This window comes from Pseudophryne corroboree, chromosome 9, assembly GCF_028390025.1.
Source record: "Pseudophryne corroboree isolate aPseCor3 chromosome 9, aPseCor3.hap2, whole genome shotgun sequence".
In the NCBI taxonomy this organism is placed as follows: domain Eukaryota; kingdom Metazoa; phylum Chordata; class Amphibia; order Anura; family Myobatrachidae; genus Pseudophryne; species Pseudophryne corroboree.
The window spans coordinates 444,980,147-445,005,702 of record NC_086452.1 but is presented as its reverse complement, the minus strand read 5'-3'; the positions used below and the strand labels follow the sequence as shown (position 1 = coordinate 445,005,702).

The 25,556-nt window shown below is 50.6% G+C and overlaps 1 protein-coding gene and 2 non-coding genes across 4 annotated transcripts in view; 1 reads left to right on the top strand and 2 right to left on the bottom strand.

The window, feature by feature from the left end:
• NCKIPSD (NCK interacting protein with SH3 domain) overlaps positions 1 to 25,556 on the bottom strand; it is a 297,008-nt gene that overhangs the window by 199,246 nt on the left and 72,206 nt on the right. Inside the window, exon 1 of one of the 2 annotated variants that reach the window (XM_063941149.1) lies at positions 10,414 to 10,710. The exons of the other annotated variant lie outside the window; for it this stretch is intronic. Within the exon in view, the coding sequence (XP_063797219.1) occupies positions 10,414 to 10,584 (171 nt within the window). The 5' untranslated portion in view covers positions 10,585 to 10,710. Of the gene's footprint in view, positions 1 to 10,413; positions 10,711 to 25,556 lie in introns of those variants that run through there. 2 annotated transcript variants of the gene reach the window in all.
• Positions 11,191 to 11,264, bottom strand: TRNAN-GUU (transfer RNA asparagine (anticodon GUU)). The gene has a single exon. It is a non-coding gene; the product is annotated as a tRNA-Asn (tRNA).
• On the top strand, positions 11,508 to 11,580 carry TRNAF-GAA (transfer RNA phenylalanine (anticodon GAA)). The gene has a single exon. It is a non-coding gene; the product is annotated as a tRNA-Phe (tRNA).

The following is a 25,556-nucleotide window of genomic DNA, read 5'->3' as shown; positions in this document are numbered from 1 at the left end:
ACACAAACGTACCGACATACAGCACACACACAGGGAATGCTCTGATAGAGGACAGGACCCCACTAGCCCTTTGGGGAGACAGAGGGAGAGTTTGCCAGCACACACCAAAGCGCTATATATATATATATACACAGGGATAACCTTATATAAGTGTTTTTCCCCTTATAGCTGCTGTATTGTTAATACTGCGCCTAATTAGTGCCCCCCTCTCTTTTTTAACCCTTTCTGTAGTGTAGTGACTGCAGGGGAGAGCCAGGGAGCTTCCCTCCAACGGAGCTGTGAGGGAAAATGGCGCCAGTGTGCTGAGGAGATAGGCTCCGCCCCTTTTTCGCGGACTTTTCTCCTGCTTTTTTATGGATTCTGGCAGGGGTTAAAATTCATCCATATAGCCCTGGGGGCTATATGTGATGTATTTTCGCCAGCCAAGGTGTTTTTATTGCTGCTCAGGGCGCCCCCCCCTAGCGCCCTGCACCCTCAGTGACCGAAGTGTGAAGTGTGCTGAGGAGCAATGGCGCACAGCTGCAGTGCTGTGCGCTACCTTGGTGAAGACAGGATGTCTTCTGCCGCCGATTTTCCGGACCTCTTCTGTCTTCTGGCTCTGTAAGGGGGCCGGCGGCGCGGCTCTGGGACCCATCCATGGCTGGGCCTGTGATCGTCCCTCTGGAGCTAATGTCCAGTAGCCTAAGAAGCCCAATCCACTCTGCACGCAGGTGAGTTCGCTTCTTCTCCCCTTAGTCCCTCGATGCAGTGAGCCTGTTGCCAGCAGGTCTCACTGAAAATAAAAAACCTAAACTAAAACTTTCACTAAGAAGCTCAGGAGAGCCCCTAGTGTGCACCCTTCTCGTTTGGGCACAAAGATCTAACTGAGGCTTGGAGGAGGGTCATAGGGGGAGGAGCCAGTGCACACCAGATAGTCCTAAAGCTTTCTTTAGATGTGCCCAGTCTCCTGCGGAGCCGCTATTCCCCATGGTCCTTACGGAGTCCCCAGCATCCACTTAGGACGTTAGAGAATATATATATATATATATATATATATATATATATATATATATATGTTCAAATAGGGATAAAGTCTCTGCGCCTTCAGTGCTTGGGTGTAGACACTTCCATCTGTGTATAACCAGAAAATGACATATATATATGCGTACCGGAAATATGATCAAATAGTGCCTGTAGTGGTGTCTTTAATAGGTCATCTCCCCTTGTCTTCTTACTCCATGTATAAACGCCCTCAGCGGGGTGTTAGAACACAATTTACATAGGCAGAAGGAGAAGATGTGTCAGTAAGAATGCTCTTACTATTTATAAAGTGACTTGTGCCGTATTTGTGCAAAATAATGTATTTTATATATGAAGTGCTCTGTGCCTATAGTGTTTATATAAACCACTATATTTCTTGTGATTTCTAATATGGATAATCAAAATCACACCTCAGTGGTTAAAAAGAATAATAAAATAATAAAAAGAAGATAATGACTCACTCCTTTTTGTAAATGCTGCTCATATGAGGCGATCAATGACCTAATCTGGTACCTCTATAGAGAAAGTTTTTTTCTCATGAAAAAAACACAGAAGGAAAAAAAGGGGAAGCTAATAGTGTGATATAGTTTTTTCAAAATTTTAATCACACACATACATAAAAAATGGAATCGTACAATTTAAAAGTTAATAATAGGCTTATCTGTTATATAGGTAGTTGGAGAGGTAGCGGAAGCTGGCCCAACGCGTTTCGTCCCTTTAACAGCTTTCTTGGGACTTCCTCAGGGGTATATAAATTCCAAAGGTCGGCACTCACGTCTGTCCCGTATGTATAGCTTGCCAAGGTGCTGCGTCGACAGAAAGCATGTAGGTACACCCAAAGACGGCACTCACTGGTCTCACAAAGAAAAACTGGACAACGTCCTCTTATCAACGTTTCGGGTTTATTTCAACCCATCATCAGGATACACATAACAATTAACAAGTGACATAGACATACCTTATATACCCCTCCGTGCAGCCAAACGAGCACGCCAATCTCAAATCCCAGCCGTCTAATCAGTGTAGCACATCCCTTTTCCGGAAGTCTTAGTACGTGTACAAAGCGCGCCCGGTTGTCATAGCAACCCGTCACTAACTCCTGGGCCATCAATAATGACACGCACCAATAGCGGTGCCTGTCAGCGTTAAGTTAAGCGTTTGCTGACAGGCACCGCTATTGGTGCGTGTCATTATTGATGGCCCAGGAGTTAGTGACGGGTTGCTATGACAACCGGGCGCGCTTTGTACACGTACTAAGACTTCCGGAAAAGGGATGTGCTACACTGATTAGACGGCTGGGATTTGAGATTGGCGCGCTCGTTTGGCTGCACGGAGGGGTATATAAGGTATGTCTATGTCACTTGTTAATTGTTATGTGTATCCTGATGATGGGTTGAAATAAACCTGAAACGTTGATAAGAGGACGTTGTCCAGTTTTTCTTTGTGAGACCAGTGAGTGCCGTCTTTGGGTGTACATAATAAATATATATATATATATATATATATATATATATATATATATATATATATATATATATATATATATATATATATATATATATATATAATAATAATAATAATATTTATTGTATGTGTTCATAAGGACATTACTGTGCTAATAAAGAATGTTCTATGTTCTTACGGTAAGAGATATATGCGTTATCCTGATAGTCTTGTTCACTGCTACAACATATGTGGCTGTTACCAGTAATTAGGTAATGATGAGACAGGATAATTGAGCGACTTTACATGCACCTGTAATACTAGCAAAGTAACTTCATCTAAATACAGTATAAATATTCATGAAGTTAGAAGAGTCTGGGAGCAGCACTTATAATGTGCGGCTGGCACTTCTCGTGTTTTGGTTTTGGTTCTAATTCCACTTTCGTGTTTTGGATTTGGATCTGGATGATTTTTGGAAAACCCCCTCCATAAAAACAGCTAAAAATCACAGAATTTGGGGGTAATTTTGCTCCTACGGTATTATTAACCTCAATAACATTCATGTTTTTAGGCCTAAAAGTTGCACCGAGGTGGCTGTATGACTAAGCTAAGCGACACAAGTGTGCGGCACAAACACCTGGCCCATCTAGGAGTGGCACTGCAGTGTCAGACAGGATGGCACTTCAAAAAACTAGTCCCCAAACAGCACAAACAAGAAAAAGAGGTGCAAGATGGAATTGTCCTTGGGCCCTCCCACCCACCCTTATGTTGTATAAACAGGACATGCACACTTTAACAAACCCATCATTTCAGCGACAGGGTCTGCCACACGACTGTGGCTGAAATGACTGGCTTGTTTGGGCCCCCACCAAAAAAGAAGCAATCAATCTCTCCTTGCACAAACTGGCACTACAGAGGCAAGATGTCGACCTCATCATCATCCTCCGATACCTCACCCATTTCACTGTGTACATCCTCCTCCTCACAGAGTATTAATTCATCCCCACTGGAATGCACAATCACAGGTCCATGTGTACTTTCTGGAGGAAATTGCTGGTAAAGGTCTTCCCGGAGGAATTTATAATTAATTTTGATGAACATCATCTTCTCCACATTTAGTGGAAGTAACCTCCTACGCCGATCGCTGACAAGGTTACCGGCTGCACTTAACACTCTTTCGGAGTACACACTGGAGGGGGGGCAACTTAGATAAAATAAAGCCAGTTTGTGCAAGGGCCTCCAAATTGCTCTTTTTCCTGCCAGTATACGTATGGACTGTGACATTCTTTCAGTGGTGACAGAATCATATGCAGTGACAGTAGACATGTCAGTAATCGTTGGCAGGTCCTTCAGTCCGGTCCAGATGTCAGCTTTCGCTCCTGACTGCCCTGCATCACCACCAGCGAGTGGGCTAGGAGATGTTATCCTTTTCCTTGCAGCCCCAGTGGCGGGAGAAATTGAAGGAGGAGCTGTTGACGGGTCACATTCCGCTTGAGTTGACAATTTACTAACCAGCAGGCCTTTGCACCTCTGCACACTTGTGTCTGCTGGAAAGAGATACAACGTAGGCTTTAAACCTAGGATCAAGCACGGTGGCTAAAATGCAGTGCTCTGATTTCAACAGATTGACCACCCTTGAATCCAGGCAAAGCGAATGAAGGGCTCCATCCACAAGTCCCACATACTTTGCGGAATCGCTCCGTCTTAGGTCCTGCTTCAATTTATCCAGCTGCTTCTGCAAAAGCCTGATGAGGGGAATGACCTGACTCAAGCTGGCAGTGTCTGAACTGACTTCACGTGTGGCAAGTTCGAAGGGTTGGAGAACCTTGCACAAGACGGAAATCATTCTCCACTGCGCTTGAGTCAGGTGCATTACTCCTCCTTTGCCTATATCGTAGGTGGATGTATGGGCTTGAATGGCCTTTTGCTGCTCCTCCATCCTCTGAAGCATATAGAGTGTTTAATTCCACCTCGTTACCACCTCTTGCTTCAGTTTGATGGCGGGGCAGGTTCAGGAGTGTTTGCTGGCGCTCCAGTCTTCGGCACGCAGTGGCAGAATGCCGAAAGTGGCCCGCAATTTTTCGGGCCACCGACAGCATCTCCTGCACATCCCTCTCATTTTTCAAAAAATTGTGCACCACCAAATGAATTGTATGTGCAAAACATGGGACATGCTGGAATTTGCCCAGATGTAATGCACGCACAATATTGGTGGCGTTGTCCGATATCACAAATCCCCAGGAGAGTCCAATTGGGGTAAGCCATTCTGTGATGATGTTCCTCAGTTTCCGTAAGAGGTTGTCAGCTGTGTGCCTCTTATGGAAAACGGCGATACATATCGTAGCCTGCCTAAAAACTAGTTGGCGTTTGCGAGATGCTGCTACTGGTGACGCCGCTGCTGTTGTTGTTGCGGGAGGCCATACATCTACCCAGTGGGCTGTTACAGTAATATAGTCCTTAGTCTGCCCCGCTCCACATGTACGTGGTTAAGTGGATACAACCGCATTTTGTAGGACACTGGTGACTTTTTCTGACCGTGTGTGTACATTCTCGGTATCGCCTGCCTAGAGAAGTGGAACCTAGATAGGATTTGATACCGGGAACACACTATCTCCATCAATTCTCTAAGTCCCACTGAACTAATGGTGGATACCGGACGCACCTCTAACACCAACATAGCTGTCAAGGCCTCAGTTATCCGCTTTGCAAAAGGATGACTGCTGTCATATTTCATCTTCCTCACAAAGGACTGTTGGACAGTCAATTGCTTACTGGAAGTAGTACAAGTGGTCTTCCGACTTCCCCTCTGGGATGACGATCGACTCCCAGCAGAAACAACAGCAGCAGTAGCAACAGCAGGCGTACCACTCCAGGATCATCTGGAGGAATCCCGGTTAGGAGAGGACTCCTCAGTCTTGACAGTGACATGGCCTGCAGGACTATGGACGTTCCTGTCTAAGGAGGAAGTTGACGTTGAGGGAGTTGGTGGTGTGGCTTGCAGGAGCTTGGGTACAGGAGGAAGAATGGATTTAGGCGTCAGTGGACTGCTTACGCTCTTACCCAAAGTTTCACAACTTGACACGGACTTCTGATGAATGCGCAGCAGGTGACGTATAAGGGAGGATGTTCCTAGGTGGTTAACATCATTACCCCTACTTATTACAGATTGACAGAGGCAACAGATGGCTTGACACCTGTTGTCCGTATTTGTGGAGAAATAATTCCACACCGAAGAGGTGGCTTTTTTGGTAGTTTGCCCAGGCATCACAATGGGCTTCTTCGTCCCAAGGACAACAGATGTCTCCCCCTGGTGCCTGAATTAAACAAACCACATCACCATCAGAATTCTCATCGTCAACTTCCTCCTCAGCGCCTGCAACACCCATATCCTCATCCTGGTGTACTTCAACAGTGACATCTTCAATTTAAATATCAGGAACTGGACTGTGGGTGCTCCTTCCAGCACTTGCAGGGGGCGTGCAAATGGTGGAAGGAGCCAACTCTTCCCGTTCAGTGTTGGGAAGGTCAGGCATCGCAACCGCCGACACACTTGGACTCCCCTTGGGGATTTCTGATACCATCTCAGAACGCACAGTTCTTTTCTGTGCTCTTTCCAGCTTAACTCTTATTTTTCTAGCTGGAGGATGAGGGCTTCCATCGTCATGTGAAGCTGAACCACTAGCCATGAACATAGGCCAGGGCCTCAGCCGTTCCTTGCCACTCCGTGTCGTAAATGGCATATTGGCAAGTTCACATTTCTCCTCAGACCATTTAAATTTCTTTTTTTTTGTTCTTTTTACTGAACTTTGGCTTTTTGCATTTTACATGCCCTCTACTATCACATTGGGCATCGGCCTTGGCAGATGACGTTGATGGCATTTCATCATCTATGTCATGGCTAGTGGCAGCAGCTTCAGCACTAGGAGGAAGTGGTTCTTCTTGATCTTTCCCTATTTTATCCTCAAAATTTTTGTTCTCCATTATTTTTTGGGAGTTATATGCGACAATATGCGGCACTGGAATGACTGATGAGACAGGACACTACCACTGCTCTGATGCAACACAACAATACTGTAAGGGACTTGTGGTTGTTGTTATTATTATTATTAAACGGCAGCAGTGGACATATAGCAGCAGCGTATATAGTCACTGGAATGACTGATGAGACAGGACACTACCACTGGTCTGATGCAGCACAACACAGTCAACAACACTTTATACAGCTACACTGGCAGGAGAGGACACCAACACTGTGACTGCCTGGACTGATGCAGCACAATACACTGTGACTACACTGGACTGGACTGAGCAGCACAACACAGCACAAGACTTGCCACCCCACTTTCCCGCCCCCACACAGACACTGGAGGACGGAGACACGTCCTTTCACTACACTGAGACTGGAGGCTCCTTATATGGAATCCAAATCATGCGAGAATCAGACAGCGGGATGATGACGTTTTGCCGCGTTCGGGTTTCCGAGTCAGGTGGGAAAACCTGAGCCTGACTCGGATCCGGCCTCGAGACGTGAAGTTCGGTAGGGTTCGGTTCTCTGAGAACCGAACCCGCTCATCTCTACTTATAACACCAGAAAATGAGGAACATGGGAATGACAGGGAATGTGCGGTAATCTCCGCAGACCACTATTCTACTTAGGAACAGGGAGGAACGGGTGCAGATATACAGGTGTTTTCCGTTTTCCTTAGGATTAAGTTCTCAATCTTGAATGGGGAGGAGGAGGGCGTGAGAAGCACAAAGATTCAGCTGACTGAGGCCCCAGCACGTTTGGGGTTATTGGAACAGATGGGATGTGTCCACATCTCGATTTACATGCTGTCTTTCTTAGATGCCAATGGGTAAGGGGCTTAATGTAGATTTCTCAAAACCACAGGACAGGTACACGAGAGCAGGATGGCAAAATAGCGCAGAATTCAGACGTTACAGAAATCTAGGGCACTAGGGAGGAAAGTCACCAATTGGAACCTGCAAAGTATCTCCAAAACTTGCACCAACTGCGACGCAATCACTGGTCACAGCATGCACGCAATGATCAACCAGATTCAACCATTTAACGGGCACAGGCCATAGCAAGGATGGCAATACTACTTGCCGTCTGATAACCACGTACAAAGGATGGCAACTACTTGCTGGTTTTCCAATTGTTGGGCCAATTTGGTTTCAAATAACCATACTGGAAGACAAGATCACTATATGTGTCCACGTATTAGAGGACACAAGCAAACCCGTACCTGGGTCCTATACTCACCAAGCCTTGTGTTACAGAAGGTGAAGACTAATTTTGATTCTAAGTAACGCACCCAACCCCCACCACAAGGTCCCAGACTCTCAGCGGGCAATACATGTAGCTCATACTTACACAGACCACAATGCTTCTAGCGTGTAACTAAAATCAACTTGAAATGTATCAATAATACATAAACAAAAACGGATATTTTAAGACACTACTCAATGCATAAAGGACCTGCTTGGTATAAATATACTCCAATTAGGCAATGCTTGGAATAAATGTGCGCACACGTCACTGGATACTTTGTATAAACGACCACATCTCCTACATCACACCATACAACCACATCCCCTTCTCCTACATCACACTACACGTCCTCCCCTCCTCCATCACACCGTACGGCCACGTCCCCTCCTCCTCCATCACACCGTACGGTCACGTCCCCTCCTCCTCCTCCATCACACCGTACGGTCACGTCCCCTCCTCCGTCACACCGTAGGGCCACGTCCCCTCCTCCGTCACACCGTAGGGCCACGTCCCCTCCGCCACACCGTAGGGCCACGTCCCCTCCGCCACACCGTAGGGCCACGTCCCCTCCGCCACACCGTAGGGCCACGCACCCTCCGCCACACCGTAGGGCCACGCACCCTCCGCCACACCGTAGGGCCACGCACCCTCCGCCACACCGTAGGGCCACGCACCCTCCATCACACCGTAGGGCCACGTCCCCTACATCACACCGTAGGGCCACGTCCCCTACATCACACCGTAGGGCCACGTCCCCTACATCACACTGTAGGGCCACGTCCCCTACATCACACTGTAGGGCCACGTCCCCTACATCACACTGTAGGGCCACGTCCCCTACATCACACTGTAGGGCCACGTCCCCTCCTCCATCACACTGTAGGGCCACGTCCCCTCCTCCATCACACTGTAGGGCCACGTCCCCTCCTCCATCACACTGTAGGGCCACGTCCCCTCCTCCATCACACCGTAGGGCAACGTCCCTTCCTCCTCCATCACACCATAGGGCCACGTCCCTTCCTCCTACATCACACCATACGACCACATCTCCTCCCACACACCGTAGTACCACGTCTCCTCCTCCATCACACCGTACGGCCACGTCCCCTCCTCCTCCATCACACCGTACGACCACGTCCCCTCCATCACACCGTAGGGCCATGTCCTCTTCTCCTCCATCACACCGTAGGTCCCCTCCTCCTCCATCACTCCGTAGGGCCACGTCCCCTCCTCCTCCATCACTCCGTAGGGCCACGTCCCCTCCATCACACTGTAGGGCCACGTCCCCTCCATCACACTGTAGGGCCACGTCCCCTCCATCACACTGTAGGGCCACGTCCCCTCCATCACACTGTAGGGCCACGTCCCCTCCATCACACTGTAGGGCCACGTCCCCTCCATCACACTGTAGGGCCACGTCCCCTCCATCACACTGTAGGGCCACGTCCCCTCCATCACACTGTAGGGCCACGTCCCCTCCATCACACTGTAGGGCCACGTCCCCTCCATCACACTGTAGGGCCACGTCCCCTCCATCACACTGTAGGGCCACGTCCCCTCCATCACACTGTAGGGCCACGTCCCCTCCTCCATCACACCGTACGACCACATCTCCTACATCACACCATAGGGCCACGTCCCTTCCTCCTACATCACACCATAGGGCCACGTCCCTTCCTCCTACATCACACCATAGGGCCACATCCCCTCCTCCTACATCACACCGTACGACCACATCTCCTCCAACACACTGTAGTACCACGTCTCCTACTCCTCCATCACACTGTAGGTCCCCTCCTCCTCCTCCATCACACCGTAGGGCCATGTCCTCTCCTCCTCCATCACACCGTAGGTCCCCTCCTCTTCCATCACACCGTAAGGCCACGTTCCCTCCTCCTCCATCACTCCGTAGGGCCACGTCCCCTCCATCACTCCGTAGGGCCACGCACCCTCCATCACACTGTAGGGCCACGCCCCCTCCACCACACTGTAGGGCCACGTCCCCTCCACCACACTGTAGGGCCACGTCCCCTCCACCACACTGTAGGGCCACGTCCCCTCCACCACACTGTAGGGCCACGTCCCCTCCACCACACTGTAGGGCCACGTCCCCTCCACCACACTGTAGGGCCACGTCCCCTCCACCACACTGTAGGGCCACGTCCCCTCCATCACACTGTAGGGCCACGTCCCCTCCACCACACTGTAGGGCCACTTCCCCTCCTCCATCACACCGTACGACCACATCTCCTACATCACACCATAGGGCCACGTCCCTTCCTCCTACATCTCACCATAGGGCCACGTCCCTTCCTCCTACATCACACCATAGGGCCACATCCCCTCCTCCTACATCACACCGTACGACCACATCTCCTCCAACACACCGTAGTACCACGTCTCCTACTCCTCCATCACACTGTAGGTCCCCTCCTCCACATCCTCCATCACACCGTAGGGCCATGTCCTCTCCTCCTCCATCACACCGTAGGTCCCCTCCTCTTCCATCACACCGTAGGGCCACGTCCCCTCCATCACACCGCTCCTACTCTGACATCACACATTTGTACATGTGACATAACTTGCAGAATGACGACACCTTACACAACATGACACACGTGACAGTGACGTTACAACGAAGCCAATGACGTCACGGCCGGCGCAGGGCCGCTCACCTTGATCCTCTCCAGGTAGGAGGCCGGCACGTAGCCCGTGTCCCCGCTGCTGCAGCTGCTGGCCAGCCACCAGTGCTGGTTACACCGCTCCAAGATCAGGAAGCTCTCCCCAGGCCCGAACTGCAAAGAGTTCGGCTCCGGGGAGCGGAAGGCGTACAGGGCCCGGTACATGGCGGGGGGTACGGACACTGTCGGTGACGGGGCGCGCTCCCTGCGCGGGGACTCCCACTCCTCCTGGATTTTGCCTGCTGTGTCACGCGCCCGCGCGCGGCGGAGAAGATAACGGGCACGAGCGCGAGGGGGGAAGGTGCGCGCGCCGAGGTTGGGAAAGGGCGGGGTTATGTATTATTTATTTACGTTTTTTTTTAAAGCAATAAACTTTATTTAAACTCACAATGGGAAAATGTAACATAAACTGCAGCATCATCTGTGCAGCCAGAGCGCCATCGTGTGGTCACAGTGCTAAATGTCACTCTAAATTTTTCGGGGATGCTTAAAAATGGCACTGCCCATATAGTATACATATGCTCGATATTTTATAATTACATATTTCCCGGACAAAGGCGCAACAGCAAAGTAAATAAGCTTTGCTACTGGAATGCAATGTATATTTTGCTGTTCTTGCCAGTGTTTCATATTAAATTAAATAGTGACCATGCTATACACGTTATTATGTGTCTAACTTGGCAAATAACATCGAACACCAAATAAATGTATTTTGTAATTAAAATATAATATAGTTTTGGTTTTTTATTATCAACGGAAAAAAAAAACTCGCGTCCCTGGGTGGGCTCGAACCACCAACCTTTCGGTTAACAGCCGAACGCGCTAACCGATTGCGCCACAGAGACCCATGCACAGGGTTGGGAGATTTCAGCCTATGAATGCGTGACACTGAGTATTCTCCTGCTCAGTTCCTATTGGCTGTTACTTCTCAACGGCATATTCTGAGCTCTTGTAACATTCACATGCGGTTGGAGGATGTGTGACGTCACAGAGCAGAGTTCCAACCGTGTCATAAGGCAGCTGGCAGTGACTCACCGGCAGGGAGTGGTCTAGACGTCAGGGTGCACTGCGAGCTTCTACCAATGGCTGCCGAAATAGCTCAGTTGGGAGAGCGTTAGACTGAAGATCTAAAGGTCCCTGGTTCGATCCCGGGTTTCGGCAAGGAGGCTAGTGGTATTTTTTTATTTTATTTTGAGGAAGAATATTTATGGTTTATAATATATTATAATCTAATCTGCTATACAGTATATGTGTAATACATAACCTCTACACATATATACACCATTACTGCTGATGTCTGTATTATCCCTACACTTTTTCTACACTATTGTGGGGATACACACTTTAGGTTACTTCCAGTGCCACGGTCCTGGACGGGATACGGTCATTAGGTCAACCACACTTAGGTCGACAGTCATCAGGTCGACATGGACACTAGGTCGTCATGTAGGGTGTGGATCATTAGGTCGACAATGTTTACGTCGACTATAGGTCGACAGTCACTAGGTCGACAGGGTTGGAAGGTCGACAGGGTTTCTAGGTCGACATGTGCTAGGTTGACAGGTCAAAAGGTCGCCATGAGGTGTTTTTTTTTGGGGGGGGGGTCGTTTTCTTTGTAGAGTGACCGGAAACCCTAATTAGTGCACCGTGTCCCCTCGCATGGCGAGCGAAGGCGAGGTGCCTCGCTCTGCTACCACTTCGCTCAGCACAGATTACCGTTCAAATCGTAGTCCACGTGGATCGTTAAGTATGAAAAAGTTCAAAAAAAGAAAAAATTGTGAAAAACTCATGTCGACCTTTTGACCTGTCGACCTAGCACATGTCGACCTAGAAACCTTGTCGACCTTCCAACCCTGTTGACCTAGTGATTGTCGTCCTATAGTGGTCGACCTAAACATTGTCGACCTAAACAGTGTCAATCTTCAGACCGGATCCCGACATGTACTAGGTCGACATGGAAAAAGGTTGACATGCGTTTTTAAAAATGTTAAAACATTTTTGAACTTTTTCATACTTTACGATCCACGTGGACTACAATTGGGAATAGTAACCTGTGCCGAGCGCAGCGGTAGCGGAGAGAGGCACCTTGCCTTTGCTCGCCATGCGAGGGGACATGGTGCACCAGTGGCGGAACTAGCGAGCGGTGGGACCATGTGCGACAAAATGGCTTGCCCCCCCCCCCTCCCCCATCCCATCCAAGTCCACCCCCTCAGGGGCGGATCCAGAAAAAAATTACAGGGGGGGCACCATAAGGGGCGTGGCTTTGTTGGAATGGGCGTGGCTTCGTTTGAATGGGCGTGGTATTGCAGGAAAAGACTACCTTATACCCCAGTTTTGCAACCTGCACGCCCAGATGTTGGCCACCACAGGAAAGAAAAATAATCCTGATTCATGCCCCTTACATTATTTGTCATTTTTCCTCCTTATAGTAATGCCCAGTATACATTATGCCACATACTGCAATGGCCCTTAGACATTATTCCACACACAATAATGCACATGACACAATATGCACACACCATAATGCCCCCGACACATTATGCCACACACCGTAATGCCTGTGACACATTATGACAGGAATCGCAATGCCCGTTATACATTATGCTACACACTGCAATGCCCCTGATACATTATAGCACATACAATGTCTGTGACACATTATGCCACACACCGTAATGCCTGTGACACATTATGCCACACACCGTAATGCCTGTGACACATTATGCCACACACCGTAATGCCTGTGACACATTATGCCACACACTATAATGCCTGTGACACATTATGACAGGAATTGCAATGCCCGTTATACATTATGCTACACACTGCACTGCCCCTGATACATTATAGCACATACAATGTCTGTGACACATTATGACACACACTGCAATGTCCGTGATACATTATACCACACACTGCAATGCCCCTGATACATTATAGCACATACAATGTCTGTGACACATTATGCCACACACTGCAATGACCTTGAGACATTATACCACAATGCCCGTGATATAGTATACCATACACCGTAATGCCTGTGACACATACCGCAATGCCCGTTATACCCTATGCCACACACCGCAATGCCCGTTATATATTATGCCACACTGCAATGACCCTGAGACATTATACCACATATCACAATGCCAGCGATATAGTATACCATACACCGTAATGCCTGTGACACATTATGACACACACCGCAATGTCCGTGATACATTATGCCACACACCGCAATGCCCATTACACATTAAGTCCTACAGTAAGGCTTTTAATTACTTTTCAAATACCTGCTCGTTGTCAGGGGTTTCATGCACTGGGTGTCATGCTCGTTGCCAGGGGTTTCATGCTCTTGGTTCCATACACGGTGCCAGGGGTTTTCATGCTCAGGGTGTCATGCTCGTTGCCAGGGGTTTCATGCACTGGGTGTCATGCTCGTTGCCAGGGGTTTCATGCACTGGGTGTCATGCTCGTTGCCAGGGGTTTCATGCACTGGGTGTCATGCTCGTTGCTAGGAGGTAGTCCTTGTTGCTAGGGCTGTGCTCCCAGTGCCACATATGTCCCCAGTGCCAGATATTCCCCCACGGTGCCAGGTACTCACATGCCCCCAGTGCCAAATATAGCCCCCCCCATGTGTGCCAGGTACACATATACCCCCAGTGCCAGATATTCCCCGACAGTGCCACATATGCCCCCGGTGCCAGATATCGCCCCCCCCCCCCCAGTGCTATATATGCCCCCAGTGCCACATATGCCCCAGTGCCAGATATTCCCCCCCCAGTGCCACATATGCCCCCAGTGCCAGATATCCCCCCCCCAGTGCCACATATGCCCCCAGTGCCAGATATTCCCCCCCCCCCAGTGCCATATATGCCCCCAGGGCCAGATATTCCCCCCAGTGCCAGATATTCTCCCCCACCCCTCCCTGCCAAATATGCCCCCAGTGCCAGATATTCCCTCCCCAGTGCCATATATGCCCCCAGTGCCAGATATTCCCCCCAGTGCCATATATGTCCCCAGTGCCAGATATTCTCCCCCCCCCTCCCTGCCAAATATGCCTCCAGTGCCAGATATTCCCCCCCAGTGCGTCCTCCCCCCCCCCTTCCTCCGCCGCCGCCGCCGCTGCTCCCCCCGCTCCCCTGCTGTTAGGAGGGACACGGAGGGCACAGTGCACGCCTCTCCTGTGTCCCTCCTGTGTCTCCGGCGGCCGCGGGTCACTGTAATAAAGGAAGTGCTCACGAACGGCACTTCCTTCATGAGACCAGCGGCCGCCGGAGACCCAGGAGGGACACAGGAGAGGCGCGCACTGTGCCCTCCGTGTCCCTCCTAACAGCAGGGGAGGAAACGAGACCGCAGACTGACATGCGGACCCTCGTCCGCATGTCAGTCTGCACTAAAAATGACAGGGGGGGCACGTGCCTTGGTGCCCCCCCCCTAAATCCGCCACTGCACCCCCTCACCCCTGGAGAGGATCTGGTGAGGGGGACCTGCTCAGGGAAGTGGATACCTAGCAACAGTGCCGTAACTAGACATTTTAGCACTGTGTGCAAGAAACAGCATCGGAGCCCCACCCCTGCATGCAAAACAGGGGCAGTGCGCGCCATAGGCGCGCGCAAAAATACATAGTGGCGTAGCTTCGTGGGGAAGGGGTGTGGCCACAAAATAATACCAATTCATAAAACGGTGCACAGTAGTCTCCATTCTTCAAATTACGCCGCACAATAGCACCACTACACCAGGTAGAGACCCTTTTACACCTTACGGCGGACAGATTCCTCTTTTTTACACATTACAGCAGACAGCGTCCCCCTTTTTTACACATAACGTCAGACAGCGTGCCCTATTTACACATAGCAGCAGACAGCGTGCCCTTTTTACACATAATGGCAGACAGCGTGCCCTTTTTACACATAACGGCAGACAGCGTCCCCTTTTTACACATAACGGCAGACAGCGTGCCCTTGTTACACATAGCGGCAGACAGCGTACAATTTTTACAAATAACGGCAGACAGCGTGCCCTTGTTAAACATAGCGTCAGACAGCGTACCCTTTTTACACATAACGGCAGACAGCGTGCCCTTGTTAAACATAGCGGCAGACAGCGTACACTTTTCACACATAACGGCAGACAGCGTGCCCTTGTTACACATTACGGCAGACAGCGTGCCCTTGTTACACATTACGGCAGACAGCGTGCCCTTGTTACACATAACGGCAAACAGCGTGCCCTTGTTACACATTATGGCAGACAGCGTGCCCTTGTTACACATTACGGCAGGCAGATTCCCCCTTTTTACACATTGCGGCTGTTATGATTCCCGTACTCCAGACCAGAGGAGATCTAATGGCAGAGGTCTGAGTACTGGAAAGATATGCTGGTTACGGGAGCAGGAAAGCCTAGTAACCCCTGGCGCCCTAACTCCGTTGTCTCGCCCGTGTTATCAGAAATCCCCTGCGAGACTATGGTTGCTTGAGCCCATGGCAGCCGCGTTTGAAGGGCGGATTATGTCTGCCCAACTTCGATGCCCCCTCAGGTCTTAATGGGAGACAAAGGGAAATCCGAGACAGGGTGATAACAAGGGGCCCTCTGACTAAGCAACCAGGCCAGGGGCTACAAGCTAACTAACTTAAACCAAAAGTATGTGCGGACAAACCGCCAGGGAAAAGGACAACCAAAGATCCACTGATCCGTTACTCCTATCCAGCACCGCTGGATACCAGAGTGGATTAGTGGGAGCGGAATCCTCCGCAAAAGCTCCGGAACACAAGAAACTAAATAATAAACAGTAAGCGGTCAAGCCGCAACACACGGCTACGCCGCGACTCACGAACACCACAGGATGTTAAAGGTGCTCGGTCGGACTCCAGGAATAGATGACAACTTCCGAGTACTGGACCACTGAGGACAGGAACAACCGGATTGAGCAGGACTGGAAACTCTCTGTAACTGACACAGCAAACAGGAAGCTATCACCGGCGTCTGTGAGAAGTCCGGAGAGTGCTTAAATTTGGGAGCCCTCCAATCAAGATCCAGACAGGGTAATCACATAATCATGCCGTGCAGCTGCATGCTGCACGGCCAGGATACAATTGAACTGATTAATTAAGACCCAGCAACGGGGAACGCGGTCCGACCGTGGCGTCCCCGTTGCTAGGGTCTGAGTGGCTCCGTGCGCCCGGCGTCTAGCGTTGCTAGGGAGCCGGCGGCTGTCTGCCTGCGGCGTCCCTAGTTGCTAGGCGCCGGGCCGCACTGACGGGCGGACCCTCGGCGCCTAACAGCGGCAAGCAGATTCCCTGTTTTTACACATTGCGGCAGGCAGATTCCCCGTTTTTACACATTGCGGCAGAAAGATTCCCCCTTTTTACACACTATGGCAGGCAGATTCCCCGTTTTTATGTGAGGCGGCGGGCGGCAGCGCGCCGGAGTACGGAGGAACGAGGATCCGAGAGGATCCAAGTTCCTCCAATCAGCGGCTCCGGATTTGAAAAGGGCGCCGGACGCGAGCCAATCGCTGATCGCGGCCCGGCGCCCAATGAGGAGTCGCCGCGGCGGACCAATGGGAGCCCGCCGCGTCATGGCTCCGCCTCCTCCCAGCGTCTTATATCAGGCGCTGGGCGGCGGCGGAGCTCAGTCGTGAGCCGGAGACGGAGCGGAGAAGAGCTCCAGAGGACCCCAGGAAGACGCGGGCGGCAGCGGAAGAAGCGGCGCCAGAGGAGGCCGAAGCCAAGCCGGGAAGGAGCAGAGGAAGACAGGACGGTGCCGGAAGAGGCGGAAGCGGCGGCCCAGCAGAGGAAGATCGGCGGAGAGTGCTGTGGAGAGAGGTAAGCAAAAGAGCTGACGAAGCTCCCCTCCCCAGCCTCTCCCACCGGTCCGGGTAAGAGGCCTTGGGCCTGCACCACGCTCCTATAGGCCCTCCTCCCTAGACCACCAGGTGTTCGGGCACTAGGCCCGTGGGCACATTCAGGCCCTCCCGGCCTGTGGGCATTTAGTCGGGCCCTCCCAGCCCGTGGGCGCTAGAGAGTCGGTGCGTTTGGGTCCGAGGCCACGCGTAGTCGGGGATCCCCTCGACCCGTGGCCCAGACCCGATCACTACCATCCGGGGGGTTCGGGCGTTAGGCCCGAGTCGCCCTCTGCCACACGGTAGGCGGGCCCTAGGCCCGAAGGGTACGTTCAGGCAATAGGCCTGTGGGAACATTAGAGGGCATTAGGCCCTAGAGTATTTTGGCCACCAGAGGTACATCAAGGTGACCCTGGGTATTAGGCCCAGGTCACCCAACTGGTAAGTTAGGTGGGCACTAGGCTCGTGGGTGAAGTCAGGTCTCCGGCCTGTGTGCAGCTAGGGGGCACTAGGCCCAGGGAATAAGTCCCCCGAGGTATTTAGGTAGTTAGGCCTGAGGCCCGTATAAGGGAAGGTACAGGAGGTGGGTAGGCCGTGCGGTGCCCACCCCCTTCCTCCTGCGGGTAGGGATTTCAAGGGACAGCACCGTGTTATGTTGTATTTCGATGTGTGATGTTACCGTGCAGGGCAAATTGTTGTTATAAAGTTTGTGCATAGTTGTGTTGCACCACTTACACTTAGGCCAGTTTGAGGGCTTGTTATGAAGTTAGTGTAGCGGACGCACACTAGATTAGAGTTAGGCCCTGCATGGCTGTTTTTCTCCTTGCCTCCTTACAGGGACCTGTAACTGGAGAAGATCGGAGTACAAGACGTAAGACGTTGAGTAACAACGGTCTGAGCGTTTTGTCCGTGTGTGTGTTTCTTTCTATCTCCCTTCCTTCAGGGCAACGGTGAGCCTTGCACGGCTGTGCAAGGCGGAATTTCCACCTGGTGCGAAAGTGCCGATAGGTGAAATTCGGGCTCTGAGGCGGACGCCGGTGATGACCCCCACCTAGCCCGAAGGGGCGATTTTCTTCAGCCACGTAGGGCGTGCGGTCCACGGTTTGGGGGACGGTATTCAATAGTTTCTCCCTCTTAGGCTTTCTTGTCTCCGGGTCGTCCAGAAGAGTTTCCAGGACTGTCGAGGGTTCCGGCACCTGAGAGTGAGAGCGTGCGGCGTCCGGTAAGTGGTACGCCTACACCTGCACGGCAGCAGGCACTATACGTCCCGGCGTTGCCCTCTCACATTTACACATTACGACAGGCAGATTCCCCCTTTTTACACATAGCGGCAAGCAGATTCCCCCTTTTTACACACTACGGCAGACAGTCCCCCTTTTTTGTAGAAAGAAAAGAAAGAAAGAAAGAAAGAAAGAAAGAAAGAAAGAAAGAAAGAAAGAAAGAAAGAAAGAAAGAATTATACTTACCCTCTCCGCTGGCTCAGGCTCCTCGGTGCAGCTTCTGGCAGATCACGATTTCCGGGCAGGAGAGAAGGAGGAGGAGGGAGGTGGAGGAGGGAGCAGCAGCAGCGCTGTGTTATTGGTGGAGGCGCTGCTGCTGCCCCTCTGCTTCACTAAAGGGCTGTTCTCGGAAGACAGCCTATAGTAAAGCAGAGGGGCAGCAGCAGCGCCTCCACCAGTAACAAAGCGCTGCTGCGGCTCCCTCCTCCGGCTCCCTCCTCCTCCTTCTCCCCCGTACCGCTGCTCCTCTCCTCTCTGGGCGGCTGTGCGCTGCGGGCAGCGGTTGCCCGCAGCACACAGCGGCATGTAATGAGTCAGTTTGACTCATTACATGCTTTGGGCCCCTGGACAGAGTCGGGCCACAGTGCAACGCACAGGTTGCACTGGCGGTAGTTCCGCCTCTGTGGTGCACTAATTGGGGTTCCCCATCACTTTTACGATGAAAACGACACCAGAAAAAGTAAAAAAAAACCTCATGTCGACCCTTTCCCATGTCGACCTTGTTCTTGTCGACCTAATGACTGTGTTGACCTATTTCAGGTGTCGACCTAGTCACTGTCGACCTATAGTGGTCGATCCAATGACTGTCGACCAAATGCATGTCGAGCCTATGACCCATACCCGTCTTGGACCCCTCATTGACCAGTAACAGTAACCTCATCTTGCCCATGGGCAGCACTGGTTTTCCGATAATACAACGGTGGGAATGTGAGGGGTTAAGCTGCGGTAGGGGAAGGTTAGGGTTAGGCTGCGGCTGTGTCATCAACCCTGATGGCGGAATCCCATCTGTCACAATGCCAATGGATCCCGGTGAGTATTCTAACCCTAACTCTCCATTCTGACCATCGGGATCCTGACCGCCGGCATATCGTACCCAACTCCCCAAAATGTCTCGGTGACTTCGGAATTTTAGGTACAGTAGCTACCCAATCCCGGATGCCCAGTAAAGTGGGCAAGGATGCCAGTTGTTGCCAGTTCTGTCACCAAAAGCCACCCGCTATCGACTTTCGAGGAAAGTGGGCGGTCCTAAACGGCTTGATGATGTAAGTTACTCTGAATCACATCATCAGAGCCCAGAATTGAAGCTTTGTATAGTGGGGGCGGGCAGGGCCCTTGAGACAGCCACAGGGCCCAGGTACCGAAGGGGGCATGACCAAATCTGGGAGGAGTGGCCACACCCCCTCTGGGGAAAAATAATGGTAAATACTTTGGGTGGCGCCAGGAAGCTCTGCAGGGTGCTGCAAAGATTAGTAACCCCCTGTCACGTTCTCGGTTTCCCTGGGGACGGTGCCACAATGACATGATCGTGGTGCTATGCCCTCTGCGCCACCCACTTGCCTGCACCCTGTCCCCTGGACCTCCCACCTGGCTGTCCCCTCCTGGAGGGCATGACAGGATATTGGCAATCAGTGACCTAGGGATCTATTTACTAAGCCGTGGACGGAGATAAAGTGGATGGAGATTAAGTACCAGCCAATCAGCTCATAACTGTCATTTATCAAACACAGAATGTGACATAATAATGAGGAGCTGATTAGCTGGCACTTTATCTCCGTCCACTTTATCTCAGTCCGAGTCTTAGTAAATAGCCCCCTAGTATCAGGGACTGCAGCCTTCGCAGTCACATAACTTCTGCAAGCTCATGGGCTTGTTTGTTTCCCTCTGATCGTGACCACGACCTGTTCAGAAGCTTTAAGAGGCGTTCTGTATCGGGGACAGTGCAATGAACTCGAACTGGAACGTCTCCATTATTTAGCCACACGCACATTTCCGGATCAGCAGCTGCAATTGTTATTATGTTACCATTTGCATCAGATAAGCTTATTCCGACAGAGTACGTTACTTGTGCTGCGATCCCCTCAATGTACAGCACTGCATCCAAATGTCCCGGGGTCCTGGTGCAGATTTCAATAATATATGATAATAATAATAATAATAATAATAGTATTTATATAGTGTTTTTCTTCCAATAGTACTGAAAGGGAGCGATTCAATTGTTGTTTGGGCACCTGCCGGACGCTAATTAATTGTTCTACTGTTCGCCAACATTACTACTCGCTGCCTCCAGAGGTGCGAAAAGTATCCCATTTGGGCGCACAAATGGGACTCTTCGCGTCACGGCCAGGACTTAGCCGCTTTGCGCACATCAAAAGTAATGGGTGCCTACCACATATATCTTCTACATACTCCCCTTTGACCCCACTGTTCAATAACCCAGATTTCCCACCGGCTGCCTCAGGCCGGGGATTCGGTTCTTGGAAAAGGGCAGGGGTGACACGTGTTGGTGGGCTGGTGGAGCGTGGAGAGATGGTCCCTTTCCCCTTAATGCAATCCAAGTGGAACCTTTTGCCTTCAGAGATCTGGAAATATCTCCAATTAAAACATTTTGCCATGGGGAGCGCTATACGCTCGAGCCTGAGTAGACCATTAACAGCTTTTGAGAGCCTCTGCCTGGAGCCTTCTCGCCCATCACACTTCCTCTCAAGGTGCTATAGAATACTGATTGAGAATAAATTCACAGATCTACCCAAATATGCTAGAGACTGGGGCCGTGATGTGCAGATAGACTTGTCGGAGGAGGACTGGGAGAGGAGCTTTCAGGCCACCTTTGCCAGCTCCTCTAGTTACTCGGTCCTCGAGACGCATTTTAAAGTCCTATCTCGTTGGTATAGGTGTCCCCAAACATTAGCTAAAATGTTTCCCAACGTACCAGATGCATGCTGGAGATGTAACAACCATTCGGGCTCCCCGATGCATATCTGGTGGAGCTGCCCCGAACTTCGTCTCTTTTGGGACAAGGTTATAGAAATTTCAAAATTGTTAGTGGATCCAGGGGTTCCTTCGGAGCCTACTTTCTGGCTTCTCAACTGTACTTCATGGCCCCTGTCAACATATAAAAAATCTCTATTAAAGTTTCTCAATAGCGCAGCCAAAGCGGTCATTCCGGTTCACTGGCGATCGACTAATCCTCCTACCGTGAGGGAGTGGGTCGCCAGAGTAGATTGGTATATGACTATGGAGGAATTGCGGGTGGCACCGGAGACTAACCAAAGGTTTACGACAACTTGGTCCCCTTGGCTCGAATTTAAGGCCTCACAAGCTTACTCGACATTGCTGTAATGACCTAGACCATTTACCTTGATCCCCTACCTGGGCTCCCCCGCTGTCCTCTTGGGAACGACTGAAGCTAGAAACATACACCTCAGACCCCCGACCGGACTAGACACGGAAGATTCGCTGTGACCCCCCCCCCCCTTTTTCCCCCCTCTTCTCCGATTCTCTAACCCCTCCCTTTTTCTTTTTTCTCTTCTTCCTTTCCACCCTATACTCTTCTGTTTTTGTTTTCTTGAAATGTTTTAAAATTTGGAAATGTTTTATTGAGACAGCTAGCACCTAGAATGGCCGGAAGCGACCTTGAATTTCAGATAAGGCTCTAGTTAGGGTGCTCCCCAACAGCAGTCCGTGTTAAGTTCGTAAACAGTCATTGCTTGTATCAAATGGACTTACTGATAATTGAATTGTAAACGCTGTCTTCTATTACTCGCTATAATATGTTCTCACCTTTAATCAATAAACATTTATTGGAAAAAAAAAAAAAGTAATGGGTGCCTGATCGGAGCAACAATTGAATTGCTCAGAAGGGCGCTCATTACTTTGGGTCCCCGATAAAACAACTGAGGTTCCTGCAAGGCGCTTACATATTGTGGGAGGGGGGGTGGGGGGGGAATAGATAATTCTATAAAAAAAATAATAAGAATTTACTTACCGATAATTCTATTTCTCGTAGTCCGTAGTGGATGCTGGGAACTCCGTAAGGACCATGGGGAATAGCGGCTCCGCAGGAGACTGGGCACAAAAGTAAAGCTTTAGGACTACCTGGTGTGCACTGGCTCCTCCCCCTATGACCCTCCTCCAAGCCTCAGTTAGGATACTGTGCCCGGACGAGCGTACACAATAAGGAAGGATATTGAATCCCGGGTAAGACTCATACCAGCCACACCAATCACACCGTACAACCTGTGATCTGAACCCAGTTAACAGCATGATAACAGAGGAGCCTCTGAAAAGATGGCTCACAACAATAATAACCCGATTTTTGTAACAATAACTATGTACAAGTATTGCAGACAATCCGCACTTGGGATGGGCGCCCAGCATCCACTACGGACTACGAGAAATAGAATTATCGGTAAGTAAATTCTTATTTTCTCTGACGTCCTAGTGGATGCTGGGAACTCCGTAAGGACCATGGGGATTATACCAAAGCTCCCAAACGGGCGGGAGAGTGCGGATGACTCTGCAGCACCGAATGAGAGAACTCCAGGTCCTCCTCAGCCAGGGTATCAATTTTGTAGAATTTAGCAAACGTGTTTGCCCCTGACCAAGTAGCTGCTCGGCAAAGTTGTAAAGCCGAGACCCCTCGGGCAGCCGCCCAAGATGAGCCCACCTTCCTTGTGGAATGGGCTATTACAGATTTTGGCTGTGGCAGGCCTGCCACAGAATGTGCAAGCTGAATTGTACTACAAATCCAACGAGCAATAGTCTGCTTAGAAGCAGGAGCACCCAGCTTGTTGGGTGCATACAGGATAAACAGCGAGTCAGATTTTCTGACTCCAGCCGTCCTGGAAACATATATTTTCAGGGCCCTGACTACGTCCAGCAACTTGGAGTCCTCCAAGTCCCTAGTAGCCGCAGGTACCACAATAGGCTGGTTCAAGTGAAACGCTGAAACCACCTTAGGGAGAAATTGAGGACGAGTCCTCAATTCTGCCCTGTCCGTATGAAAAATTAGGTAAGGGCTTTTATAGGATAAAGCCGCCAATTCTGAGACACGCCTGGCTGAAGCCAGGGCCAACAGCATTACCACTTTCCATGTGAGATATTTTAAGTCCACAGTGGTGAGTGGTTCAAACCAATGTGATTTTAGGAACCCCAAAACTACATTGAGATCCCAAGGTGCCACTGGAGGCACAAAAGGAGGCTGTATATGCAGTACCCCCTTGACAAACGTCTGAACTTCAGGAACTGAAGCCAGTTCTTTCTGGAAGAAAATTGACAGGGCCGAAATTTGAACCTTAATGGACCCCAATTTTAGGCCCATAGACACTCCTGTTTACAGGAAATGCAGGAATCGACCTAGTTGAAATTCCTCCATCGGGGCCTTACTGGCCTCGCACCACGCAACATATTTTCGCCAAATGCGGTGATAATGCTTTGCGGTTACATCCTTCCTGGCTTGACCAGGGTAGGGATGACTTCATCCGGAATGCCTTTTTCCTTCAGGATCCGGCGTTCAACCGCCCTGCCGTCAAACGCAGCCACGGTAAGTCTTGGAATAGACAGGGTCCTTGCTGGAGCTGGTCCCTTCTTAGAGGTAGAGGCCACGGGTCCTCCGTGAGCATCTCTTGAAGTTCCGGGTACCAAGTCCTTCTTGGCCAATCCGGAGCCACGAGTATAGTTCTTACTCCCCTCCGTCTTATAATTCTCAGTACTTTTGGTATGAGAGGAAGAGGAGGGAACACATACACTGACTGGTACACCCACGGTGTTACCAGAGCGTCCACAGCTATTGCCTGAGGGTCCCTTGACCTGGCGCAATACCTGTCCAATTTTTTGTTTAGGCGGGACGCCATCATGTCCACCTTTGGTTTTTCCCAATGGTTTACAATCATGTGGAAGACTTCTGGGTGAAGTCCCCACTCTCCCGGGTGGAGGTCGTGCCTGCTGAGGAAGTCTGCTTCCCAGTTGTCCACTCCCGGAATGAACACTGCTGACAGTGCTATCACATGATTTTCCGCCCAGCGAAAAATCCTTGCAGCTTCTGCCATTGCCCTCCTGCTTCTTGTGCCGCCCTGTCTGTTTACGGGGGCGACTGCCGTGATATTGTCCGACTGGATCAGCACCGGCTGACCTTGAAGCAGAGGTATTGCTTGGCTTAGGGCATTGTAAATGGCCCTTAGCTCCAAAATATTTATGTGAAGTGATGTCTCCAGGCTTGACCACAAGCCCTGGAAATTTTTTCCCTGTGTGACTGCTCCCCAGCCTCTCAGGCTGGCATCCGTGGTCACCAGGACCCAGTCCTGAATGCCGAATCTGCGGCCCTCTAGAAGATGAGCACTCTGCAACCACCACAGGAGAGACACCCTTGTCTTTGGTGACAGGGTTATCCGCTGATGCATCTGAAGATGCGATCCGGACCATTTGTCCAGCAGGTCCCACTGGAAAGTTCTTGCGTGGAATCTGCCGAATGGAATTTCTGCGTAGGAAGCCACCATTTTTCCCAGGACCCTTGTGCACTGATGCACTGACACTTGGCCTGGTTTTAGGAGGTTTCTGACTAGTTCGGATAACCCCCTGGCTTTCTTCTCCGGGAGAAAACACCTTTTTCCGGACTGTGTCCAGGATCATCCCTAGGAATAGAAGGCGTGTCGTCGGGATCAGCTGCGATTTTGGAATATTGAGAATCCAACCGTGCTGCCGCAGCACTATCTGAGATAGTGCTACCCCGACTTCCAACTGTTCCCTGGATCTTGCCCTTATCAGGAGATCGTCCAAGTAAGGGATAACTAAAAACTCCCTTCTTTCGAAGGAGTATCATCATTTCGTCCATTACCTTGGTAAAGACCCGGGGTGCCGTGGACAATCCAATCGGCAGCGTCTGAAACTGATAGTGACAGTTCTGTACCACAAACCTGAGGTACCCTTGGAGAAGGGTAAATTGGGACATGTAGGTAAGCATCTTTGATGTCCAGAGAGACCATATAGTCCCCTTCTTCCAGGTTTGCAATCACTGC